Here is a 20,834-nt window from a genome sequence, read left to right on the forward strand (position 1 = left end):
CGCAATTCAATGGTGTGCCTGAAAATGAATAGTCGTTCTGACTTACCATGTATCCCAGCCTGAGAGTGACCATGCGCGCCATGGAAGAGCGCTGAAAGTCGGTAGGGAAACCACTGCCCAACCTGAAGGCCATTGTCGCCGAATTTACTGCAGTCCTTGGCTTGATACTCATCATTGAGTATCTTACTCTCCTTTCCAGTAGTTAGGTTCTTCTTCAGAGCCAGACCGTGCATGGTGCCATGTCTGCCCCAGATTGGATGGTCTGGTGGCGGTCGCTTGATAAGGAATTTGTCGTCTGAGGAGTTCTTTGTGGGCGAAGATTTTCCTCGCTTCTTGATTGTGGCTTCCTCGACATCGCTATCGTCGCTGTGTTCTCGCTTTATGCCTGACGGAGGCGTAGGCAGTTGAACTGGTGCTGGTGCTGGTGCTCCCCATCGCTCAGATTCAAATCGATCATGGAGAGCCCGAGCGCTCTCAGCTTGTGAGGGCTGGAAGTGGAAGTTGCGATTCTGGTATACCAATTTCAGAATTTCGCCGACCTGACCAGCCTTCTTTAGTTCCGGAGTCATCTTGATCTCCGTCTCGAGCCATGAAAGCAAATTATCAAGTTGACGGTGAAGTGACTTCCATGGCTCGATAGCCGGATCGGGTATCTTGCTGGACTTCCGGCTTTCTTGTGCAAGCTTGATGATTGCTTCTTTCTTATCCTTGTTGATACGCTGTGCTTGTGCCGCAACATCTGCAGCTGGCGTTGACATGATCGATTGGTTATGTTTGGCTCATTTGTGGAGTTGCTGTCGGATCCATAGAATATACTGTTGTAAAGGTCGACCGTCGCTTCTCCACATCGTTCGGTAGCATCCCTACTAGCGCAAACCTTAATTAGAACTTAATCTGTCTCCTGCCGTATGGATTCACACCGACACTCCACTCTCTCCTTCTCAACGAGATCATCAAACGCACCAGCCTCGATGGCCTCGACAGAGTACTTTGAGCTTGTTACGGTCATATTAATCGTACGAAGAGATGTTTGAGTCCCCCCGAGTCACGATAGCCGTATTCACAGTCCAGCAGCGCCACTGCAGCTAATGTGAAACGAAGATGGAAGATTTGTTATGGACACTCACAGCAGATGCTCTACAGAATGACCCGAAAGCTCTAAAACTGAATGATATCTTCTATCCGTGTACTTGGGAGCTAACAACAGAGCTTGTAAAGCTGAGCCTTTTGCTCTGCTTGTTTTCCAATGAAATCGAGTTTGTCCTCATCCTTGGCATGATGATTGGAAATGCCTATATAATTTACCTGGAGTTCTTCCCATATCGAAAAAGAACTAAAGAACTTCAAGAGATCTCTAAGAGATACAAGTCTAATCGCCAATATCACAAATCTCGAGCGACACAATAACAAAATGCCCATCATTCCAACCCCGGCAGGTGCCCAGACACCCAGCCCAGTCACGGCAATGCCAGCGTCGCTCACGCCTATTACCACCATGGGCTGCCTCGTAAGCGGTCAGGTCTACTCTGAGTACGAGACCGCAGTCTGCGAATCGTACGGCTTGGTGACGACATTCGTTCCTGCAGCCCATCCAGTTGCTATCGCCACGACAAGCTCAAGAAGCGACGCAGCAGCTCCGACGGCCTTAATCACGACAAGCATGTCAGTAGAGAGCGGGATCACCGAAACGACAGTACCAACAGTTCCCGACTTCATTACCATTGACGTACCCCCGGTCAACATACCTATTACCAATACGACCGAGCAAGCTTCAACGACATCGATCAGACTCGACAACTCTGCAATCGCTAGTTACGTCGGCATTCCAAAATCGGAGATGGAAAAGTCGAATACTATACCCGACAAGCCGTTGACCTGGCACGACATTATTCACAGCAGGCTCATCACTCACCGTGGTGTCATTGAATTCGATACTTGGGGTCATCACCTCCCGGAATTGAATGACTTTCGACTCATTACGCCAGATCGTGTCTGGTCCTTGGCGGAATTCCCCAATGGCAAGCCTCTAACCTGGGAGGAGTTCAATAACAGCACTCTCGTTCTTCCCAATGGTACGATCAACATTGCTGAGTGGAAGGACAAGCCTCTGACCTGGGACGACATCCGAGGCACTGTCATCACCAATCCAGGTGGCGTCTTCAGCGTCGGTAATGGTGTCCACGCCTCACCTGACGAGCAGCACAAATCAATAATTCGCCCAAACTGAGCTTATCTCGAGCATTGCCGCAAGGCTTGAGGGTGATAGAGGCGATAACTCGAAGCGATAGGCCTTGGAGCGTGTGAGAGGGACGACGGAAGTGGCATCGAAAAACTTTTGCCAGTCTTCTTCTTAGCAGAGTAATTTGGTGGCTACACTACAGAACCCAGAACTTTTTTTTTTGGAAAAATCTATCTTTCCTCCCAAATGTGTGCTCGATCACATATCTCTTGCCTACCTACTACTCCAAATGGGTATTTATATAAGGACATCCATGCTGCTGACGAATACAAACATCAAACCAAAAGCCATCTTACTCACCATCGGAAATCAAAACCCCCCGCCTAACCCCCCGCCCCCTCTCACCCTCCGACCTCCAAGCCTTCCACACCCTGCAATCCAACCCCCTCGTATCCTCACCTCACCTCACCCTTACTAACCCAAGACCAAACAGAAAACAAGGCCCCTCCCCCTCCCTCCCTCCTCTCCTCCCTCCTCACCACCCCACTTTCCACCGAGACAGAATTGACAGGTCTAATCGGAACCTTTCGTCCACGAGAAATAGGTTTCTCTCTACATCCCAAGTTTTGGGGGAAGGGGTATGCGTCGGAGGCGTGTAAAGGGTTTTGTGCATGCTATTTGAAATCGGAACGTTATGGTGGACAGACGTTGTTTGCGAGAGTGAATGTGGAGGATGAGGCGAGTGTGAGGTGTCTTGAGAGGTGTGGGTTTGGGAAGGCGAGTGTAGAGGAAGAAAAATGTGATGAGGCGTTTAGGAGGGAAGGGGGGAGGGAGACGTGGGTTTTTAGAGGGTAGGTCTGAGTGGGATGCTTGGATTTGAGTGATAACCATAGCCTCGACAATGCTGGCAGAAGCCTTCGGTAAATTGTTTCATCTGTAAAGCAGCTATAAACTCATTGAGGGATATCGAAGACAGACGCCTTGCATGATGACACCCAGCTTTCCCAAGCTGTCCTTCTATCCGACCTCTTCGCTCCCAAACGCAACTGACTCTCGCTTCTTGGACTATCGCTCCCCGGTTTGTCTCGGAGTCCGCGACCTGCATTGCGAGCTGGCTTGCGCAGTCCCTATGCTGTCGACGGAAGCGAGCCAGGAAACTCTCAGCCGGCCACAGAAGATTTGCTTCATTCCAGTCTCTCAAGCCACTCATTGTACTTGGCTGACAATCTCGGCTGCTCTGCTGAGTGATTCGACCATCTGCTGACACTCCTTTCTCCTTCGGATGGTGTAGTCGCTCTCCTTCAATAGGTCGTCGAGTTCTTGTGTGCGGTACATCTGCTCGAGCAGCTCTCGTTGCATCTCTTCTTTGGTGTGCCTACGCTAGTTAGTCCCCATCCTACACCGCAGTCTGCAGGCAAATGACTCACTCGACGAGATTCAACATAATGGCTTTGGGCACCATGTCGATCATAGTCCGCCTCACGATATTGAAGTAGCTGGTAATCAAAAGCTTGATGACCTCAACCTCTTGGGCTTCCTTTTCCGAGAGCGTACCTGCTCAAGTGTTAGCGACTGGGGTAGAACGGAAGCCGCTCCGCGACGAGAGCTTGAGACTAGACTGCTCCTCGCCAGAGCCAGCCAGTGGGGTCGATTTTACTTACCCGATGCTTTGAGCGTAGGTGGCGGCGGCTCCATAGCAGCCATCTTCTTCTTGTTCTTGCTAGCAAAGAAGGACCCAAAGAAGCCAGACTGTTCACCATCCAGATCCAGGCTTGGCGTCGCAGCTCTCGGCGGCTGAGCGCTAGGTGGAAGTGGCTTTCCAGTCTTAGGGTCGACTTGAACAGGCTTCGCTGCGTTGTGCTTCTCATTAACGATCGCCATCGCACGATGTCCATTGATGAAGTCTGGGTGGCCAGTATTGACATAGCAGGCCTCCATAGCAACAAGGTCCCTCACTAGCTTGTTAGTCGGATCCATGGCCTTCTTAAAGAAGCCAACAACAACAGCGTGAAGTTTCTCCTTCAGTGCCGGATATCGTCGGAACATCGGCTTGTTAACCAGCTGGCCCAATATCCGGATCAGCTCGTCGTAGATGAGGCTGACACACTTGAGTGAAGGATCTTCGAGGCGCTTGATCTGTTGCTTGACGATGAGCTCGAAAGCAGTTGTTCCGACGAAAAGTGCCGGGGATGAACCTGAGGAGTTGTAGAGGATCGTTCGGATGTCGATGTCCTTGACCTGATCGAAGGGATCCACAGCCTTGACGCCATTGCTGTATAGCTCGTGATACACGAACGCAATACGGGCACCGCCCGAAAGCTCGATTGAAGACAGCTCAGCACTATGACCTTCCAGCACTGTTCGGTACTCGTTCGAGAACTCGGTGATAATGTTCAGAATGATGTTCGCAGGGTTGCCGAGCATGCTGTCTCCCAGTGTCTGAAGTTCGGCGCTGTATTTCTGCAAAGATGCTTGAATGCGCGCCTTGATGTCGGGCAGAGTCTGCTTGATGTGCATCATCAAAATCAGGTTGAGCTTTCTCGCCAAGTAGGGTGTTCCGCAGTATGATGCCTTATTCCGGTATGCCTTGTGATTCTCGAAAAAGTTCTTCTCGTTTTCGAGAGCGTATGAGATGGCCTTCTTGGTCTCGATGTCGCGCTGTCCCCGGTTGACTACGGGAACGTAGCCCAAGCGAAGAGGAATGATGCGACCCGCAAGGATATCAACAACATCGGTGCCCTCGTCCATGAGATCGACTTTGGTAAGCACACCAATGGTGCGCTGTCCCTCGGGATCTACTTCTCTTGCGAGCTTCAGACCATCCGAGTTTGCCAAATCAGTATTCGCTGCTGTTACTGCCAGGATGATGGCATTCGGCTTTGAGATCTGCTTAAGCACCATCTCCCTGATCTGCCTCTCAATATCTCTTGGCTGGTCACCAACTGGGACCTTTGTCAGACCCGGCAAGTCGACGAGGGTCAATGTGAGGACGTTCGGCGAGTAGATTCGAAGGTTGATGGGTGCGGGTGAGATGCCAGCATTTCGACCAGTCTTGCTCTCGGTCTCCTTCACAATCTCGTCGCGAATCTTGTTGAAATCAAAAAACTTCTGGCCTGGAATGTGCAGAAACTCTCCCCATTCTTCGCTGTTGGCCTCCTTATCTGTGCTCTCAGCCTTCTCGCCGTTCGGTACGCCATTTTCGTGCGGTTTCGCGGTCGATGAGGCCGATGATCGGTTGATGAGCTGGAGAATGAGCGGTCTTCGTGTCACGATACCCGTTCCTCGAGGTAAACTGCGGCGGTCAGTATGCGATTATTGACAGTTGTTGGTGGATGGCGTACAAGTCTCTGCCAACGATGTTCTCAAGTACGGAACTCTTTCCACTCGACTGCGATCCTACTACTGCAATTTGTGGCAAGTCGATAGGATTTTGTACCTGCGCGCATGCATATCAGTATTCCCTCTCCTCTTTACGGGAAATTGCTTTCACATACTCCGACCGTGGTGAAGACATCCTGAAGCTTGTTGACAAGTGTGATTAGGCCCGGGTCGTTCACGTTGATGCTACTCCATCAATATCAGTATGCTTGCTTCCGCGCTGATGTATGTGCTATGCTCACGCGTTCGGGTTCGCTTGCGCCATGTTTTTAGATTGTGTTGTAGAGCGGACCGTTGTTCATATACGGAGTTGGCGGTGTTTCGAAGGAGGGAGCGCTCGGTCGCGCCTCGCTCTCGCTCTGTCGACGCTCGGATTCTGCGGCTTTGAAGGCTATCGTAGGGTGTCTGTAAGGTAGATAGGTAGGGAGGGAAGAGTGGCGTGGCGTGGCGTGGTATGGGTAGGGAGGAAATGGGCGGAATATTGTTTATGTTGGAGCCTTCTGCGACAAAGTGTCCAAGTGCCCAAAGTGACGACGCAGCATCCCAGCAAGGGTCATGCGCGCCGCGCCGAGACCAGCATGTGGCTGTTCGCTTGCTTGAGCACACGCCACACAGCTCAACGAGAGATGGCATGGCGATGAATCTGAGAAAAACCGAGCATTTCGGAAAGACGGACATCAATCGCACGAGCTGACCAAGGGTCGGCCTTCAGGCAATGACGACGACGCAGGACAATCGAGGCTCTTCATATTCTACTGGAACAGCCGTTAATGCCCTATCTGCCTAGCCTAGACATGCCATATCTACACAAAAGCTCACTCCCCGCTCTGTGCCAAACATGCCTCTACTCATCCGTCACACTCGCAAACTTCTCTTGCATCTTCTGCAAGAGCTCCTCGTACTTCTTGCTGATCTTCTCCTCGCCCTCTTTCGGGAGCTCGAACTTCATGCTTCTGAGCTCACTCTGGATATCAGAAGTCGACTCCCGAACCTTGCTCCATGCATGCCCTTGCGATATCGCCTTCTGGGCTTCGTCGTGGAATGTCATCATGTTCTTCATCATCCAGGCCGTCTTCCAGAGAGGACAGAACTGGTCGTAGTCCGAGTAACCATTTTGCTGCAGGAAGTCTTCCTTGATCAAAGTAGCAACATCCAAGGTAATCTTGTCGCCATCACCGAGCGCAGACTTGCCAACAAGCTGCACGACCTGGTCGAGATCTTCTGAGGTAGACAGCAGTTCTCGGATACGTTCTCGGTATCGTGGGAAATCTGGGTTGTATTCGGAGTAGTACTTCTGCAGGGCTGCTGTGTACTTGGAATATGATTGCGAGGTGTTGATCGATGGGAAATGCTTTCGCTGAGCCAACTTCTTGTCGAGACCCCAGAAGACCTGTACAATACCAAGGGTCGAGGTAGTGACAGGGTCGGAGAAGTCACCCCCTGGCGGAGAGACAGCGCCGACAATCGAGATACTGCCGCTGCGGTCTGGGGAGCCGAGCGAGATGACTTTACCGGCACGTTCGTAAAAAGAGGCGAGCTTGGCTCCAAGGTAAGCTGGGAAACCTTGGTCTGCGGGCATTTCTCCGAGACGACCAGAAATCTCACGAAGAGCCTCAGCCCAACGAGAGGTGGAGTCAGCCATCATGGCTACATTCTTGCCTTGATCACGAAAATACTCGGCGCAAGTAATTCTTCGACAAAAGTCAGTAGATGTGGTGTGTAGTGTTATGAGAAAATGTTGTGATGTGTAAGCGATACTCACCCAGTATAGATGGAGGCTTCACGCGCAGCCACAGGCATGTTGGATGTGTTGGCGATCAAGCAAGTACGCTTCATGATAGGCTCGTCGCGGCCATCGAACTCGATTGTGAGCTGGTGACTGTGTTAGCAGGGAGTATGACAGCACTCTTGTAGGCCGACATACCTCTGGGAAGTCCATCAACACTTCAGCCATCTCATTTCCTCTCTCTCCACAGCTTCAAGATATTAGCGAAGACTTCAAAGTAAGGCTCGATGCGATTTCTTACCCAACGTAGACAATCAAATCAGAGTTCGAGAACTTGGAGACAGATTGCGAAATGACAGTCTTGCCGCAGCCGAAAGCGCCAGGAATGCAGACAGTGCCGCCCTGAACACTAGGGAAGAGAGCATCGAGCACACGCTGACCGACAATGAATGGGTCGCCGGAGCTGAGCTTGTCCGTGCAAGGACGTGGTACACGAACAGGCCACTGCTGCATCATGCTGTACTCGAACTTCTGGCCCTCAAACTCGACTTCAAGCAGTGTCGTGTCGACAGTGTAGCTGCCCTTCTTGGGGTACTTTGTGATCTTTCCTCTCGCGCGCGGTGGCAGCATGATCTTGTGGTCACTGAGGAGAGAGTTCTCAACAACAGTACCAAAGACATCGCCACCAGTAATGTGATCACCCTCCTTGAACTTGTCGCTTGGTGTGAAGTCCCATTTCCTCTTTCTGTCCAGAGCAGGCACATCAATACCTCTTGGAATGTAGATGCTGTTGGCCGCCTCACTGATACTCTTGAGCGGTCTCTGAATACCGTCATAGATGGTCTCCATCATACCAGGACCAAGCTCTACCGACAATGGCTTCCCGGTGCGCTTGACTGGATCGCCGACTGTGACACCGGCAGTCTCCTCGTAGACCTGGATCGTGGCCTTGTCGGCGTCGATGCGAATGACTTCACCGACGAGCTGGTCGAAGCCGACCTTGACGAGCTCGTACATGGCCACACCCGTCATGTTTTGCGCGACAACGACAGGTCCGGAGATGGAGAAGATGGAGCCATCGTTGAGCTCCTCTTCCTGCTGTTGGTTCTTCTTGCTCATCTTGGCGGTTTTGTGTGTATGCTGAGCTTCTTGTTCTGGGTCCTGGAGCTCTTCTGTTTCAATGGCCGGTGCACCAGCTTCTGCCTGCTCTTCGACAATAAGCTGCGGCGGCCGCGGCGGCGGAGATTTCTGATATTCGGGAGACGGAGGGAGTGCGACGTCTACCGCTGGCGGTGTTGTCGGGCGCAGTGCGGCGGGGGCGATAGAGGTAGATGTAGATGTAGTAGCGTTTTCGGGTGGAGCGTCGCCGTTGCTGCTGCTTAGCGAAGCAGCTTTAGACGGGTCTCTCGACTGCTCAGAGGCATGTATAAGCTCGAGTAGCGACGGGCGAGCTCTCAATGTTGGTCTTGGTCGCAAGCCTAGCATACAAGTGTCTCTTGCATATGTATCTACTGGGATTGTATTATGGTTACGCACTCGACTGGGAGCTCCGCTGATACAACGGCAGGCTGGCGACAAGCTTGGGACTTGGCAGGCCTCCCACCATCGCAGCGGCAGCCAAAGACGACGGGCATCAAAGAATCACATTTCGATATCATCATTGAACATTATCTGCAGTCCTTGTGGCGTTGATACAGCGGATTGGTCGTGCCATGTCATGTCTGGGTTCAACGTCGCTCGCCGGCTATCCCACTCACGGCGAAAAACGTACCCCATCGCGACCACACCGCAGCGGCGACGCGAGAACATATCCATCAGCACCGCGCGCACGCAGCAGTGCGCTTTGAGACTTCGAGTTGATGAGCTTAGGGCCTCGGATACCTCGTGTTCAAAATCTTGATGAGATATCGTGTTGTCGTCTCTTTGCAACGTGTCTTTGCCGCGAGCTCAATCATCGACAATCGATTTCCGCCATCTCCAGATCCTCCACGCATCAGCAGTTCATTTACGAAAGCGAAGGCTCTGTTGCTGAAGGCCTGGTCAAAGGAATACTGCACCAAACCAAATGAAGTCGAGGCCTTGCTGAGACGAATGATGATTACTCTTCTCCAACCCATCGCGGCACGCGAAGGAACTGATGAAAAGTGTCTGATGGCGATGCCAACAGGAAGCCAGCAAAAATTGCGCCGATGCTGCCCCCGAAGGAGAAGCACTAGATTGGAGTACCGCAGTGTGCAATGCAGACTCCTGTCTAGACCGAAGCCCATTCGTGAGCGGGCACGGTTCAACAAGGTCTGTCAAGAAGTTAGTAAAGTGTTGTCAAAGCGTAGGGGTAGAAATGGGGAATGCTTACAAGTATGAAGAGAAAAAGAAGAAAAGAAAGCCGATCGTTGCGAGGAAGGGAAGGGGTTTATATAGGGCGAGGGCCGGCGTGCGTCAGCTTCTAATCACAACGCTTTGCCGCCGAGAGCCGAAATCAAAGTCTGGTTTACTGTTGTGATTGGGTGACGTTCGGATCAGTCTGGTTCAGGGGCCTCGTAGCAACGCCCCATTGCTGCCCAAGCTACGGCATGCTATATCGATTATTCGTGAAGCAATAGCGGTGAACGCCTTGTTCCCTTTACTATAGTGATGGAGCCCACTATCTAGTATATAGTATATACAATGTATGTCAGAGCCAAAGAGGCTACCTGTGATTGGCATGTAATCAGGCCGAGTGAAGCCAGGGTCTCAGTGCCTCAGGCAGGGCTTGGCGCTTGGCGTTAGGCCAACTAGCCTGCCTTCCTCCCTCTCCTCTTAGATCTCTATCGAATACTACCTATACCTACTACCACCCTATCTACCTGCTGACATAACCCTTCTTATATAGTATTCGATCTACCCTTTAAGGGCAGCAGCTAGATAGTCCTTATTTTAAGCTTTTAGCGGTATAGCTACGAAAAACTATCGATTTAACTATATTACGCCCGAAGAACGGGACCTATACGTACCATTCTACTAAAACAACCGTACCAATTATTAAGCAAGGCCTTCTATACGGCCTATTATACTAAGTTAAGTACATTAGGCCGATACTCGCTAATTCCGCTATATCCGCACTATAAGGGGCTATAATATATTATTAGTGCTACCCCTTATTACGATAGCCGGTTTATTACGAAGCAACAACAACCGTGCTGCCGCTAGCAGCGCTAGCAATAACAACGCTAGTAGTACAGTACCTACTAAAGTGCCTACTAAAGCACCTACTAAAGTACCTACTAAAGAGCCTACTACTAGGCCTGCCGAAGAACCTATAGTTCTAGGCGACGATCTAGAATTGCCTATTAACGACATTCTTAACAACATTATTAATCGACGATATAGCTAACTAGCCTTTAGCCCCTAGCTAGTAGCGAGACTTTAAGAAGCTACCTAAAACAGGCTCGCTACTCTACGTTAAGAACAATAGCTAAAGGACAACCTCCTCGAAATTCGCCGCCTTTAGGAGGCCCTAACAACTAATACTAAGCCGATAGCAGGGCCTTCCTTACTATTAGTCCTAGTCTAGAAGAAGGATGCTAAACTTAAGGACTATACCGTATTTAATAGCTCTAGCCGAAAGCAGTACAACGACTACATTCGTAACTGTAAGCTTAACTAGCGCAACGCACTAAGAGCGCTACTAGACGACTATTCCTTAGTCGTACACGCTATATAGTATATTAATAGCGACCCTAAGCGTATATAGGATAACTATTTTGATTCCCTTTACGACTAGACCGCTATTTAATAGCAGGATTACAAGACTATTATGCTAAACACCCTTAGCAACCCTATATTGCGCTAGTAGCACGCCTAAGACTAATACCTACGTGCTAAGCAAAAGGCCGACTAAACCTCTCGATCCTTCGAGGCCTATCTAAAGACCCTTAAGGACGATTTGCTACCTAAGACCGACTCTATCTAGATATCTGAGATACGACCTAAACTAAGGTAGGAACTAGTCCTTAAATTAGACCGCCGCCGTGTGTTCGAACAGGCTAATCTTATACGCATTCAATTTATAGTTAAAGTAGAGACTATAGAGCGTATAGTATAGCTATAGCAACGGTTGGAATCTAAGATACGACTATCTGCTAACTGTAGCCGCGGTAGAAACCAAGGAGGTACTCCCTAAACTAACACTACTAATAATGGAAACAGTAACGACTAACGTAGAAGAGGCAGGGGCCGATACTGCGGTAGAAACCCCTAGCGAGGAAGAGGATAAGGAAGGGGCTTATTTCTATATACCCCTAATCGTTTATCTAATTCTAGTACTAATTCGAGCGGACCTAGCGGTGCCCTAACTAGATACAAGTGCTTTAATTGTGATAGCACTACTTATTTACTAGGCTAATATAATAGGCCTCGAGACTAGGCCCGAGTCGACCGTGCTGCCGCTAAATACCGAAAGTACCTCTTAGCCGCTAATGCTACCCCTATTAGCCCTTCTAACTATTCGAAAAAAGAATAAGCGCCGCACTAACTATTAGCCTTATACGGCGTAAGACTATCGACATTGTGCTAGCTATTATATGTACCTGTCTTATATCTAGGCGCGATACTAACTATAAGGCAAAGGTTATACTAGACCCCGGAAATTCAGTTAGCGCCCTTATTAACTATCGCTTAGCTAAGCAATTAGACCTTCGATAACTGCCGAAGACTAACCTACTAACCCTTGCTTAGTTTAATAACGCTCGGCACTTAACCTATAGGGCCTACTATGTTCCTATAGTTCTAAAAGACGACCTCGGAAATAAACGCCTACTAAACTTTACTGCCTACGCGGTAGACATAGACAGCCTCCTATCCGACATTGTTATTAGTAACCCTGTTCTTAAGTACTATGCTGTAGTTATAGACTTAGGCAGTTAATAATAGCGATTTAGAATCGCTAGGAAGGAGGATATTAAACACATCGACATTAGCGAGTGTCCTAACGATATTAGGGTCCTGTTTATTAGCAACCTAACACTAGCCTCCGCCTTAGCTAATCTAACTACCGACCTGCTTAGTAGTAATAACGATGAACCTGTGCCCCCTAATAGCATAGACCCTAATTAGCTTGCTCGCATACTAGAGCCTATTCGAGAGACCTATATTAATGTGTTTAAACACTACTTAGCATCGACATTGCCTATATTTAAAGAGACGGATTATAAGATTGATATTATAGAGGGTAAAGAGGTTCCTTTTAGCCCCCTCTACAACCTTAGTAAACGAGAGCTTGCTATATTGCGTAAGTATCTAGAGGAAAACCTAGCTAATAGCCGGATACGGTATAGTAACAGCCCTACTAGTGCCCCTATCCTATTCGTACTAAAGAAGGATAGTAGCCTGCGCCTATGTGTTAATTACCGTAGACTTAATGCTGTTACTATTAAAGACCGCTGTCTACTTCCGCTTATTAATAAGACTCTCGATCGCCTTTCTAGTGCCTACTACTATACTATATTAGACATTAAGGATGTATACTATCGCATCCGCATCCGTAAGGGCGATAAATAGAAGACAGCCTTTCGCACTCGTTATAGCTATTTTAAGTACTTAGTTATACTATTTAGGCTAGCTAATGCCCCTACTATATTCTAGTCCTATATCAATCGGGCCCTATTAGGCCTATTAGATTACCTCTATATAGTTTACCTAGATAACATCCTAGTTTATATATACTTACCCGACATTGCGGAGTACTAGGCTATAGTCTATAAGGTGCTCGATCGTCTAAGAACCTATAGCTTGTATTATAAGCCTTCTAAATGCACCTTTGCTACTAAAGAGGTGTTATTCCTTGGCTTCCTTATATCAACTAAGGGTGTTAGGGCTAATCCTAATCGGATTAAAACCATTACTAAATAGCCTATTCCTACGTTAATTAAGGAGCTATAGTCGTTCCTCGGTTTTGCTAACTTCTATCGCCGATTTATTAAGGGCTATTCGAGGCATGTAATGCTACTAACTAAGCTTACTAAAACCAAGGCCAACCCGACTAGAGAGTTTAAATAGACTAATAGAGTACAAGCCGCTTTTAACGGTTTAAAGCGGCGCTTTACTAAAGTCCCCTTATTGCACTATTTCGTACTAAGCAAACAGATCCGCATTAAGACTAACGCTTTACAGTTTGCTATATCAGCCATTATGTTATAATAGGCTAATAACAATTACTAGCACCCGATTGCCTTCTTCTCGAAGAAGATAATTAACGCTAAGCGTCGCTACGAAACCTACGAGCAAGAGCTACTAGCTATTGTCGAGGCCTTTAAGCATTAGAGGCACTACCTCGATAGGGCTCAATATACAATACAGGTCTATATAGACTATAACAACCTCCGTAGCATTACTAAGGTTACTAGGGTTATAGGTCGATAGGCTAGATAGGCCGTCTACCTCGCTGGGTTCGATTTTAATGTATTATACCGGCTAGGCGTAAGTAACCCTGCCGATAGCCTATCGAGGCGACCTAATTACGATAGCGAAACCTAATACATTAATTCTTTGTTTCTAACCCTGCAGCATAAGATCGCTATAGCCCGTATTGTTAATAAGCAAGCGTAGGATAAGCGGCTTACCGGACTCCGCGACGGCTTAAAGTATATTAATGCTCTTGCTATATTAATAGTACGTATTAAGGCAAGGGCTAAGGACATAGATAGGAGAAGTTATAATAACTCCCTAGTCGATATCGTAATATATAGTAACAGCGATAGTACTAATGCAGTTAATCCGGCTACTAGTGCTATTAGATGCATACAATACGTACCTCGTTTAATAGCGAGGGTGCTATTAAATAACCTTACAAATAGGGATAGTCAATCGTTTATAGATAAGCTATTATAGGCTTAGCAGAGGGACGCCTTTGCTACTAAACGTATCGATAAGCTTATAAGTAGGCGAAAGACTCGATCTAGTAAGAGTAACAATTAGTCGATCGATAACAAAGGTTATTTGAAGTTTAAGGGCAGATACTATGTCCCCGCTAAACATTCGATCCGACAAGAGCTTCTTAAGCGACACTATAATAGTAAGCTTGCCGGTTACTATAGCATAGAGAGGTCGCACGAGCTACTATCGCGCATATACTACTAGCTAAATAGTAAGCGGGACATAAAGGAATACGTTAACACGTATACCGTGTATTAACGTATTAAGGCACTAAAACATTAGCCTTTTAGCGAGTTGTCCTTATTACTAATCCCTTATAAGCCATTTGTAGAGCTTATAATAGACTTTATTATAGGCCTTCTACCTACTAAACGCAGGGATAGTAAGGACATCTTTGATGCTATCCTTATTATAGTAGATCGGTTTACTAAAGGCGCTCGATATATCCCGGTACGGAAGGATTGGACTGCTATTAATATAGTAGAGGCTCTATAGAGCAATATCTTCTATACCTATTAGGGGACCCCTAAGGGGATAGTCTCTAACCGGGGTACGACATTCACATCCTATTATTAGAGCGAGATATGCCTACAGCTAAGACTGAAGCATCGGCTATTAATAGCCTTCTATCTATAGACTAACGGTCAAACAGAGAGGCAGAATGCTACCCTATAGTAGTACCTACGCAGTTATATTAACGAGAACCCTAACGACTAGGTTAACCTCCTATAGCCTATAGAATTCGTATACAACAATAGTGTACACTTATCTACTAAGGTTTCGCTATACATAGCTATAATAGGTTAGAACGCTGCTATACTACAAGACCCCCTGTCGCTCGAGGCCGAGCGTAAGGAAAGGGAAGCGCGTTAAGTACCCGAAACACTAGCGGCTATTAAGAGGGTTTAAAAGATGCGAGAGATTCACGCTAAGTTGGCTAACAAACTAGCAAAGGCCTAGGCATATTAGAAGGCCTACTATAACAAACACTACATACTAATAACTTTCAAGCAAGGCGACATAGTTATACTAAGCACTAAGAACCTCCGTATCCGCAAACACCTGTTACCTAACGGAAAAACAAGGCCTAAGCTCGCACTAAGATACATTAGTCTATTCCGCATTCGAGAAGTTAAGGGCTCCTCCGCGTAGGCCTATTAGTTGTAGCTTCCTCCTTATTACACTATCTATAATACCTTCTATATATCCCTCCTTAAGCTATATAACCTACGCGAGGGGGATGAAGCCCCTACTAAACACGAAGATATACTAGCGGATAGTAAAGAGCTATAGTCTATAGAACGTATCCTAAAGCACCGGACTAGGCAAGGCAAGAAGGAGTACCTGCTAAGATAGCAAGGCTATTTACTAGAATAGGACTTATAGGAAGCTGAAGACTCCTTTAAGGATATAACCGAGTTGTTAGATAAGTATTAGACTAGCGTAAAGAACGAGAAGAAGGCTAAAAGCTTATAATGTTACTACTAAGGCCTAGGATTAATGCTACCCCCGGGGTGCTATTAGCTAACTAATTAGAAGCAAGCAATTGTTAGTAACAAAGGACAATAAGACTACACTACTATAGTAAACGCGCACCGAGTGTTAACAAGCGCGCTACGACGCGTTAACTAATTGCCTGCTCTTTTAAGGATTCTACCTCTTTACTAACGCGCCCTACAGGTCCCCCTCTTATTCCCTTATTCCGTCGAGGCCTTAAGGCCTAGGCAATCGGCGTAGCCGGCGCGGCTATATTAGTAATAGTGTTGCGGGGTATGTTGTTATTTAAGAAAGGAAGGACACCGCTATATTAGTAACGGTATTGCCGAGTTGTTGTTAGTTAAAGGAGGTAAAGTTAGCGCTAAGACGACTAGCGCTGCTATTGTTAACATTACTTGCTATTATCGCTGCGCCTATAGACACAACCTTACCTACACTACGAGCCTAAGGCACCTTTAATCAAAACTTTAATTAAAGCTTGAGCCTATTAAAGGTTTAATTAAAACTTTAAGGCTAAGTCAAAACTTTAACTAAGTTAAAAGATTGAGCGACTAATAGACTAACTAAGGGCAAAACTATAGAGCTAAGCTAGCCGGGGTCGATCTTGCGGACAATAGGTTACTCCTCGATCTATCTAATCCTTTAAGCGAGGCGAACCTCTACTACTGCACTTATAATAGCCTTTACCTATAGAAACTAGACGAGCTGTGTTTTTTGAAAAGATAAGATAAGATTGACACTTAAAGGCTACTAAACCTAGCTAATTAGGGCTAGCGAAACTACGAATAATAAGAACAACCCTCGGAACGGACAAACCCTCGGAGCGGACATTTCTAGGTCTTTTAGAGTAGACGCAGAGAACTCGGTACGACATTACTTAGAGCGGAGGCAGGGCTGTAATACCTCGTACGTCTACCTGTTATAGCAGGGAAGACGCGCTCGTGTTATAATTAGTCGAAGGCCCTCAATTCTCGTAGATATATATCACTTTATTGTATATAAGAATAGCGTAGTTAGAGTTGCACGTTGTATTAGAAGTGAGGTTTAACATAGTTACATAATCGGTAGTTAAGTGTTTAATTTAGCGTAGGCTAAGCAGCTTACTAGACCTGCTAAGTTAGCGGCAATAGAGATTAGATAGGGACATAGACAGGCTACGAGGGCGCGGCCTTTAGAAGGGAAGCGTATATTAGAGCTAAAGAGGCTACCTGTAATTGGTATGTAATTAGGCCGAGTAAAGCTAGGGTCTTAGTGCCTTAGGCAGGGCTTGGCGCTTGGCGTTAGGCCAACTAGCCTGCCTTCCTCCCTCTCCTCTTAGATCTCTATCGAATACTACCTATACCTACTACTACCCTATCTACCTACTAACATAACCCTTCTTATAATGTATATTATACGGTATATATAGGGGTCGGAAATAAAGGTGTTATATACACCTATAGGGCCTATAATTATAGGTTATTAGTGCTAATTAGGGTCGCTACCGCTAGCGGCTAGCACCTAGCCGCCGTACTACACTACTAGTAGTCGTACTATATTATTAGCCCTCGTACTGCCTACGAGAGGTATTATATTAGTACTACGAGAACCGCGTCTTATCGCGTTACTATCGCACTTACTATACTAACCGCTATACAAAATGCGATAGATTAAGAAGTAGTAGAAGGGCTAGAGATGCAGCAATAGTACGAGGGCTAGGTAATGAAAATTAGACAAGGAAGAGCCGTATCTCTAGCGGAACGATAATAGCGTAGAGTATATATCTATAGAGGATATAATAGACTATTTTGTATATAGAATTCCTCCTCTTTCTATAGCAGACTGCCTATTAGATTCCATCTCTTATATAGACCTATTTCTATCGAATTCCGCTATCTATTACTATATCCGACAGCTTGTCTTTAAGTTAATAATAATAGGCTATTCTTAGCAAGCGTAAGCGTAGTAAAGACGCCTATTAGTCTCTCGTTACTCGAGAGATTATCTAAGGCAAGACACACCCTCTAGTAACTTATAACTTCTATAGTAATGTCTAGTGTTTAAACGCTAAGACTCGGACGATCTACTATCTTAAGAAGTGCAAGTTGTTACTAGAAGAGCACTAGCCTGTCTATTAGCCTTACCTTGTTGCTAAAGATCCAGATATTAAGCTAGTATCTAATCTACTAGATAGTAATAGAGATAAGGAGCCCTTTACGCCTAGGCTATAGCAAACGACCCTTATTATCGGTAATAATAGCTATATCGACTTTATAACTCTAGAAGACTATAAGAATACTTATAAGAGGGTTGCTAAGTAGGTGTTTGCCTCTAGTAACTAGTTGAGTATTACTAAGCATCTAACCTTCGCTATATAGTTAAAGAAACTAAGACTAGCCTTTAAACCTCCGACCCGCTAGTAGCTTATATACAAGTATCTGCCTCGTATTTACGAGGAATTAAAGGCGGAGATAGAAGCTAATATCTCGAAGAGCTATTAAATTACTTTCGTAACTAATAGGTAGACTAATAATAGTAGGAGGTCGAATACTAACTATCTCGCGGTTACGCCTCGAGTAGTATACTTCGTCGGTTCTAAGAAAGTCGGCATTTATCGTAGTACTATAGAGCACTATACTAAAGGCCTTCGGAAGGCGATAGAGCTATATAGCGATAAAGTAGTCGCTTTGACTGCTAACAATACGAATGTTATAGCGGCTATAGCGAAATTAGTATATCGAAGATTAAATATAGAAGTCGGACCCCTACTAGGCTGCGAGCGGACCGCCCCTTTCCGTCTTATCTACGCTTATCTATTAGGCTGTTAGATACGCTAACCCTAAATAGGTTAGGCTTTATAAACCTGAAATTATTACGATTAGGTGCTGTTCTTATAAAGTTAAACTTCTTATAGACGACATTTACCGATACTATACTATCGACGAGTTCTTTACGCGCCTACTAGCGGTATCTAACTACTTTAAGAACACCCTCCTACTATTCGAACTGCTGTTAGACATTAGTAAGGGCAAGGTACGGCGGTTTTAGTTACTAGGAGAGACCCGCTAGTAGGGCAAGCTATACTACGCGAAGGCAGTCTTCGAGAACCGCAACCACATTTAAGAGCTTCGTATACAAGAACACCGCCTACTAGAAGGCTAGAACAAGGCTAGTGCTTCTTAGAAGTTAGCCTAGCAGGCGGTCTATTAGATTACTAAGCGTAGTAACTTCTAGAAGCAATTAGATAACTATATTAGGCTAATAGAGCCCTTCCTTTAAGTTACTATCTCTCTCGAAGCCGACAAACTACTATTATCTTATATCTATAGTTGCTTTAAGTAGCTTTATAACACCTCCTAGAACAACCCCTTTATTAGTAATAAAGAACTCGAAGAGATAATCGATTTGCGATATAAGGAGCTATATAGGCCTATTATACTTATCGCCTATCTTGCTAACGCAAAGGAGCGATAACACCCTTAACGATAGGATATTATTGTCGGTATAGAAGAGTTAACCGCCTATATAGACTTCTTAACTACATATTGCCGCCGGCAAGGCCGAAGTAGCTTACTGCCTAGTTATAAGCATACACCTAAGTCTCGCTTAGAGGTCGAGTCTCGTATAGCCGGTCTCCTTGCTAATCTCTTTACCTTACGCAACCGCGGAGGCGTCTTTACTAATTCTATTATATAGGCTTCTGCGAAGGCAATAACTCCGTTACGATAGTAGCATAACCTCGTTAAAGACCACTTTCCGGAGCTGTCTGTCTTATATATGCTAGCACTATCTATCTGTCTAACAACTAGCGCTGCTAAGCGTAACTAGTCGGCTTATAGCTTTATTATTAACCTCCGCCGCAATCGACTATCCTTAGAGGTCGCAGAGATGCTAGTCTATTGCTATTAGAACCTCCGGATTAAGTACAAGATTAAGGACAATATACTAGACGACGATAACTTCGACTTACTATAAGACATGCTTCGAGAGCTATATAAAAAGAGCTAACTATCTTAGATTCAATATAATACTGAGTCTATTAACTAAGACTTCGACACGCAGCCGTAGAGTCCGCTATATATAGAAGATAGCGACGACGAGGGTTACAAAGTAGCTACCGAAGAGGCGGCGATAGCACTTCTATAAGCCTCTACTACTTAGTCTTAGTCTACTTAGTCTGTCTAGTCTTACTATATTGAATACCATTCTATACACTAAGTATCACTTAGTAGCTATTATCTCCTTTTGTATATACACTTATACACTAAACTAGACTCGGTCTAGTACGGACTATATATACTAGGTATATACCTGTATATTATATGGTATATATAGAGGCTATTTTTAGTATACCGTATATCTATATCCCTACTTTACTAACATCTGCTTTAACGATGCACTTGTGAATCTAATCTACGTAGCTAGAATATAGCTAAATAGGAAAACAGAGGTGAAGTAGCTAAATCGTAGAGTAGGGAAGGAAGGTGCGAGTCTTAGCGCGGGAAGTGAATGTTCGTTAGCACTATTCGAGATCTTTAGGTAAAGGATTAGGTAGAGTGGTATGTAATTAGTGGATCGGAGGTCGGCAAAAGAACCCTAAATTTAACTGTATTACGTGTACTAATCTATTCCGCTACTACTACTACCGCGGAACGTAATCCTTAATATATAAAGGCCTAAACGGAGGTAGGATACTAGGGGATATAGACGTAGTAGGGACCTTTAGAAATAGTCAATTTAGCTACTAGCTTCCAAATAAGCGCTAGCTCCTAACCGTTAAGTAAAGGATTAATATAGCGCTTTTTACGGACCTTTAGAAGAGGCTAATTTATATATAATCGAAAGCGGTTTAGTATAGTAAGGAGCCTCTATTCTAGACCTTCTAGAGGTATAGACCTTAGCTCTTATAGACCTATAGGCATATACTAAACAACTATAGAAACTAGAGCTATTATAGTTACTATAGCTATAGTAACGGTCGTTGCTATTACGAGTAAATACCTCGAGGAAGATAGTAGTAATAAGGACTAGTAGGCGTAGAGGGAGGGTAAATCTGTACGTAAATAGTAGTACCGCCAGTCAAGACGTAACCGACTATTTAAACTAGCGAGAGTCTATAGGAAATAGTACTTCGACCTTCTTAGTTATCTAAAGGCTAATATTAAG

The 20,834-nt window shown here is 45.8% G+C and overlaps 4 protein-coding genes across 4 annotated transcripts in view; 1 reads left to right on the forward strand and 3 right to left on the reverse strand.

Annotated features, from left to right (window-relative positions):
- The window catches only part of MYCFIDRAFT_197007 (uncharacterized protein), a gene marked incomplete at both ends in the record, with an annotated part of 933 nt that extends 175 nt beyond the window's left edge, over positions 1–758 (reverse strand). Inside the window, one exon of the mRNA XM_007929078.1 lies at positions 47–758. Within this exon, the coding sequence (XP_007927269.1) occupies positions 47–758 (712 nt within the window). The remainder of the gene's footprint in view (positions 1–46) is intronic.
- Positions 759–1,411: 653 nt separating this feature from the next.
- On the forward strand, positions 1,412–2,227 carry MYCFIDRAFT_78868 (uncharacterized protein; the record flags this gene model as incomplete). Its single annotated transcript, XM_007928993.1, has 1 exon — positions 1,412–2,227. The coding sequence occupies one exon, from the start codon at positions 1,412–1,414 to the stop codon at positions 2,225–2,227; it is 816 nt and encodes a 271-aa protein (XP_007927184.1).
- A 1,158-nt stretch (positions 2,228–3,385) lies between these two features.
- On the reverse strand, positions 3,386–5,822 carry MYCFIDRAFT_188661 (uncharacterized protein; the record flags this gene model as incomplete). Its single annotated transcript, XM_007929079.1, has 6 exons — positions 3,386–3,554; positions 3,607–3,733; positions 3,841–5,471; positions 5,521–5,615; positions 5,674–5,743; positions 5,800–5,822. The coding sequence occupies 6 exons, from the start codon at positions 5,820–5,822 to the stop codon at positions 3,386–3,388; spliced, it is 2,115 nt and encodes a 704-aa protein (XP_007927270.1).
- A 487-nt stretch (positions 5,823–6,309) lies between these two features.
- Positions 6,310–8,402, reverse strand: MYCFIDRAFT_57218 (uncharacterized protein; the record flags this gene model as incomplete). The annotated part of the gene is made up of 4 exons (XM_007928885.1): positions 6,310–7,248; positions 7,320–7,429; positions 7,482–7,533; positions 7,585–8,402. 4 exons carry the CDS (start codon positions 8,400–8,402, stop codon positions 6,402–6,404), a joined length of 1,827 nt encoding a protein of 608 aa, XP_007927076.1. The 3' UTR covers positions 6,310–6,401.
- Between the last annotated feature and the right edge of the window lie 12,432 nt (positions 8,403–20,834).

This window comes from Pseudocercospora fijiensis (genome assembly GCF_000340215.1).
Source record: "Pseudocercospora fijiensis CIRAD86 unplaced genomic scaffold MYCFIscaffold_5, whole genome shotgun sequence".
Lineage (NCBI taxonomy): Eukaryota > Fungi > Ascomycota > Dothideomycetes > Mycosphaerellales > Mycosphaerellaceae > Pseudocercospora > Pseudocercospora fijiensis.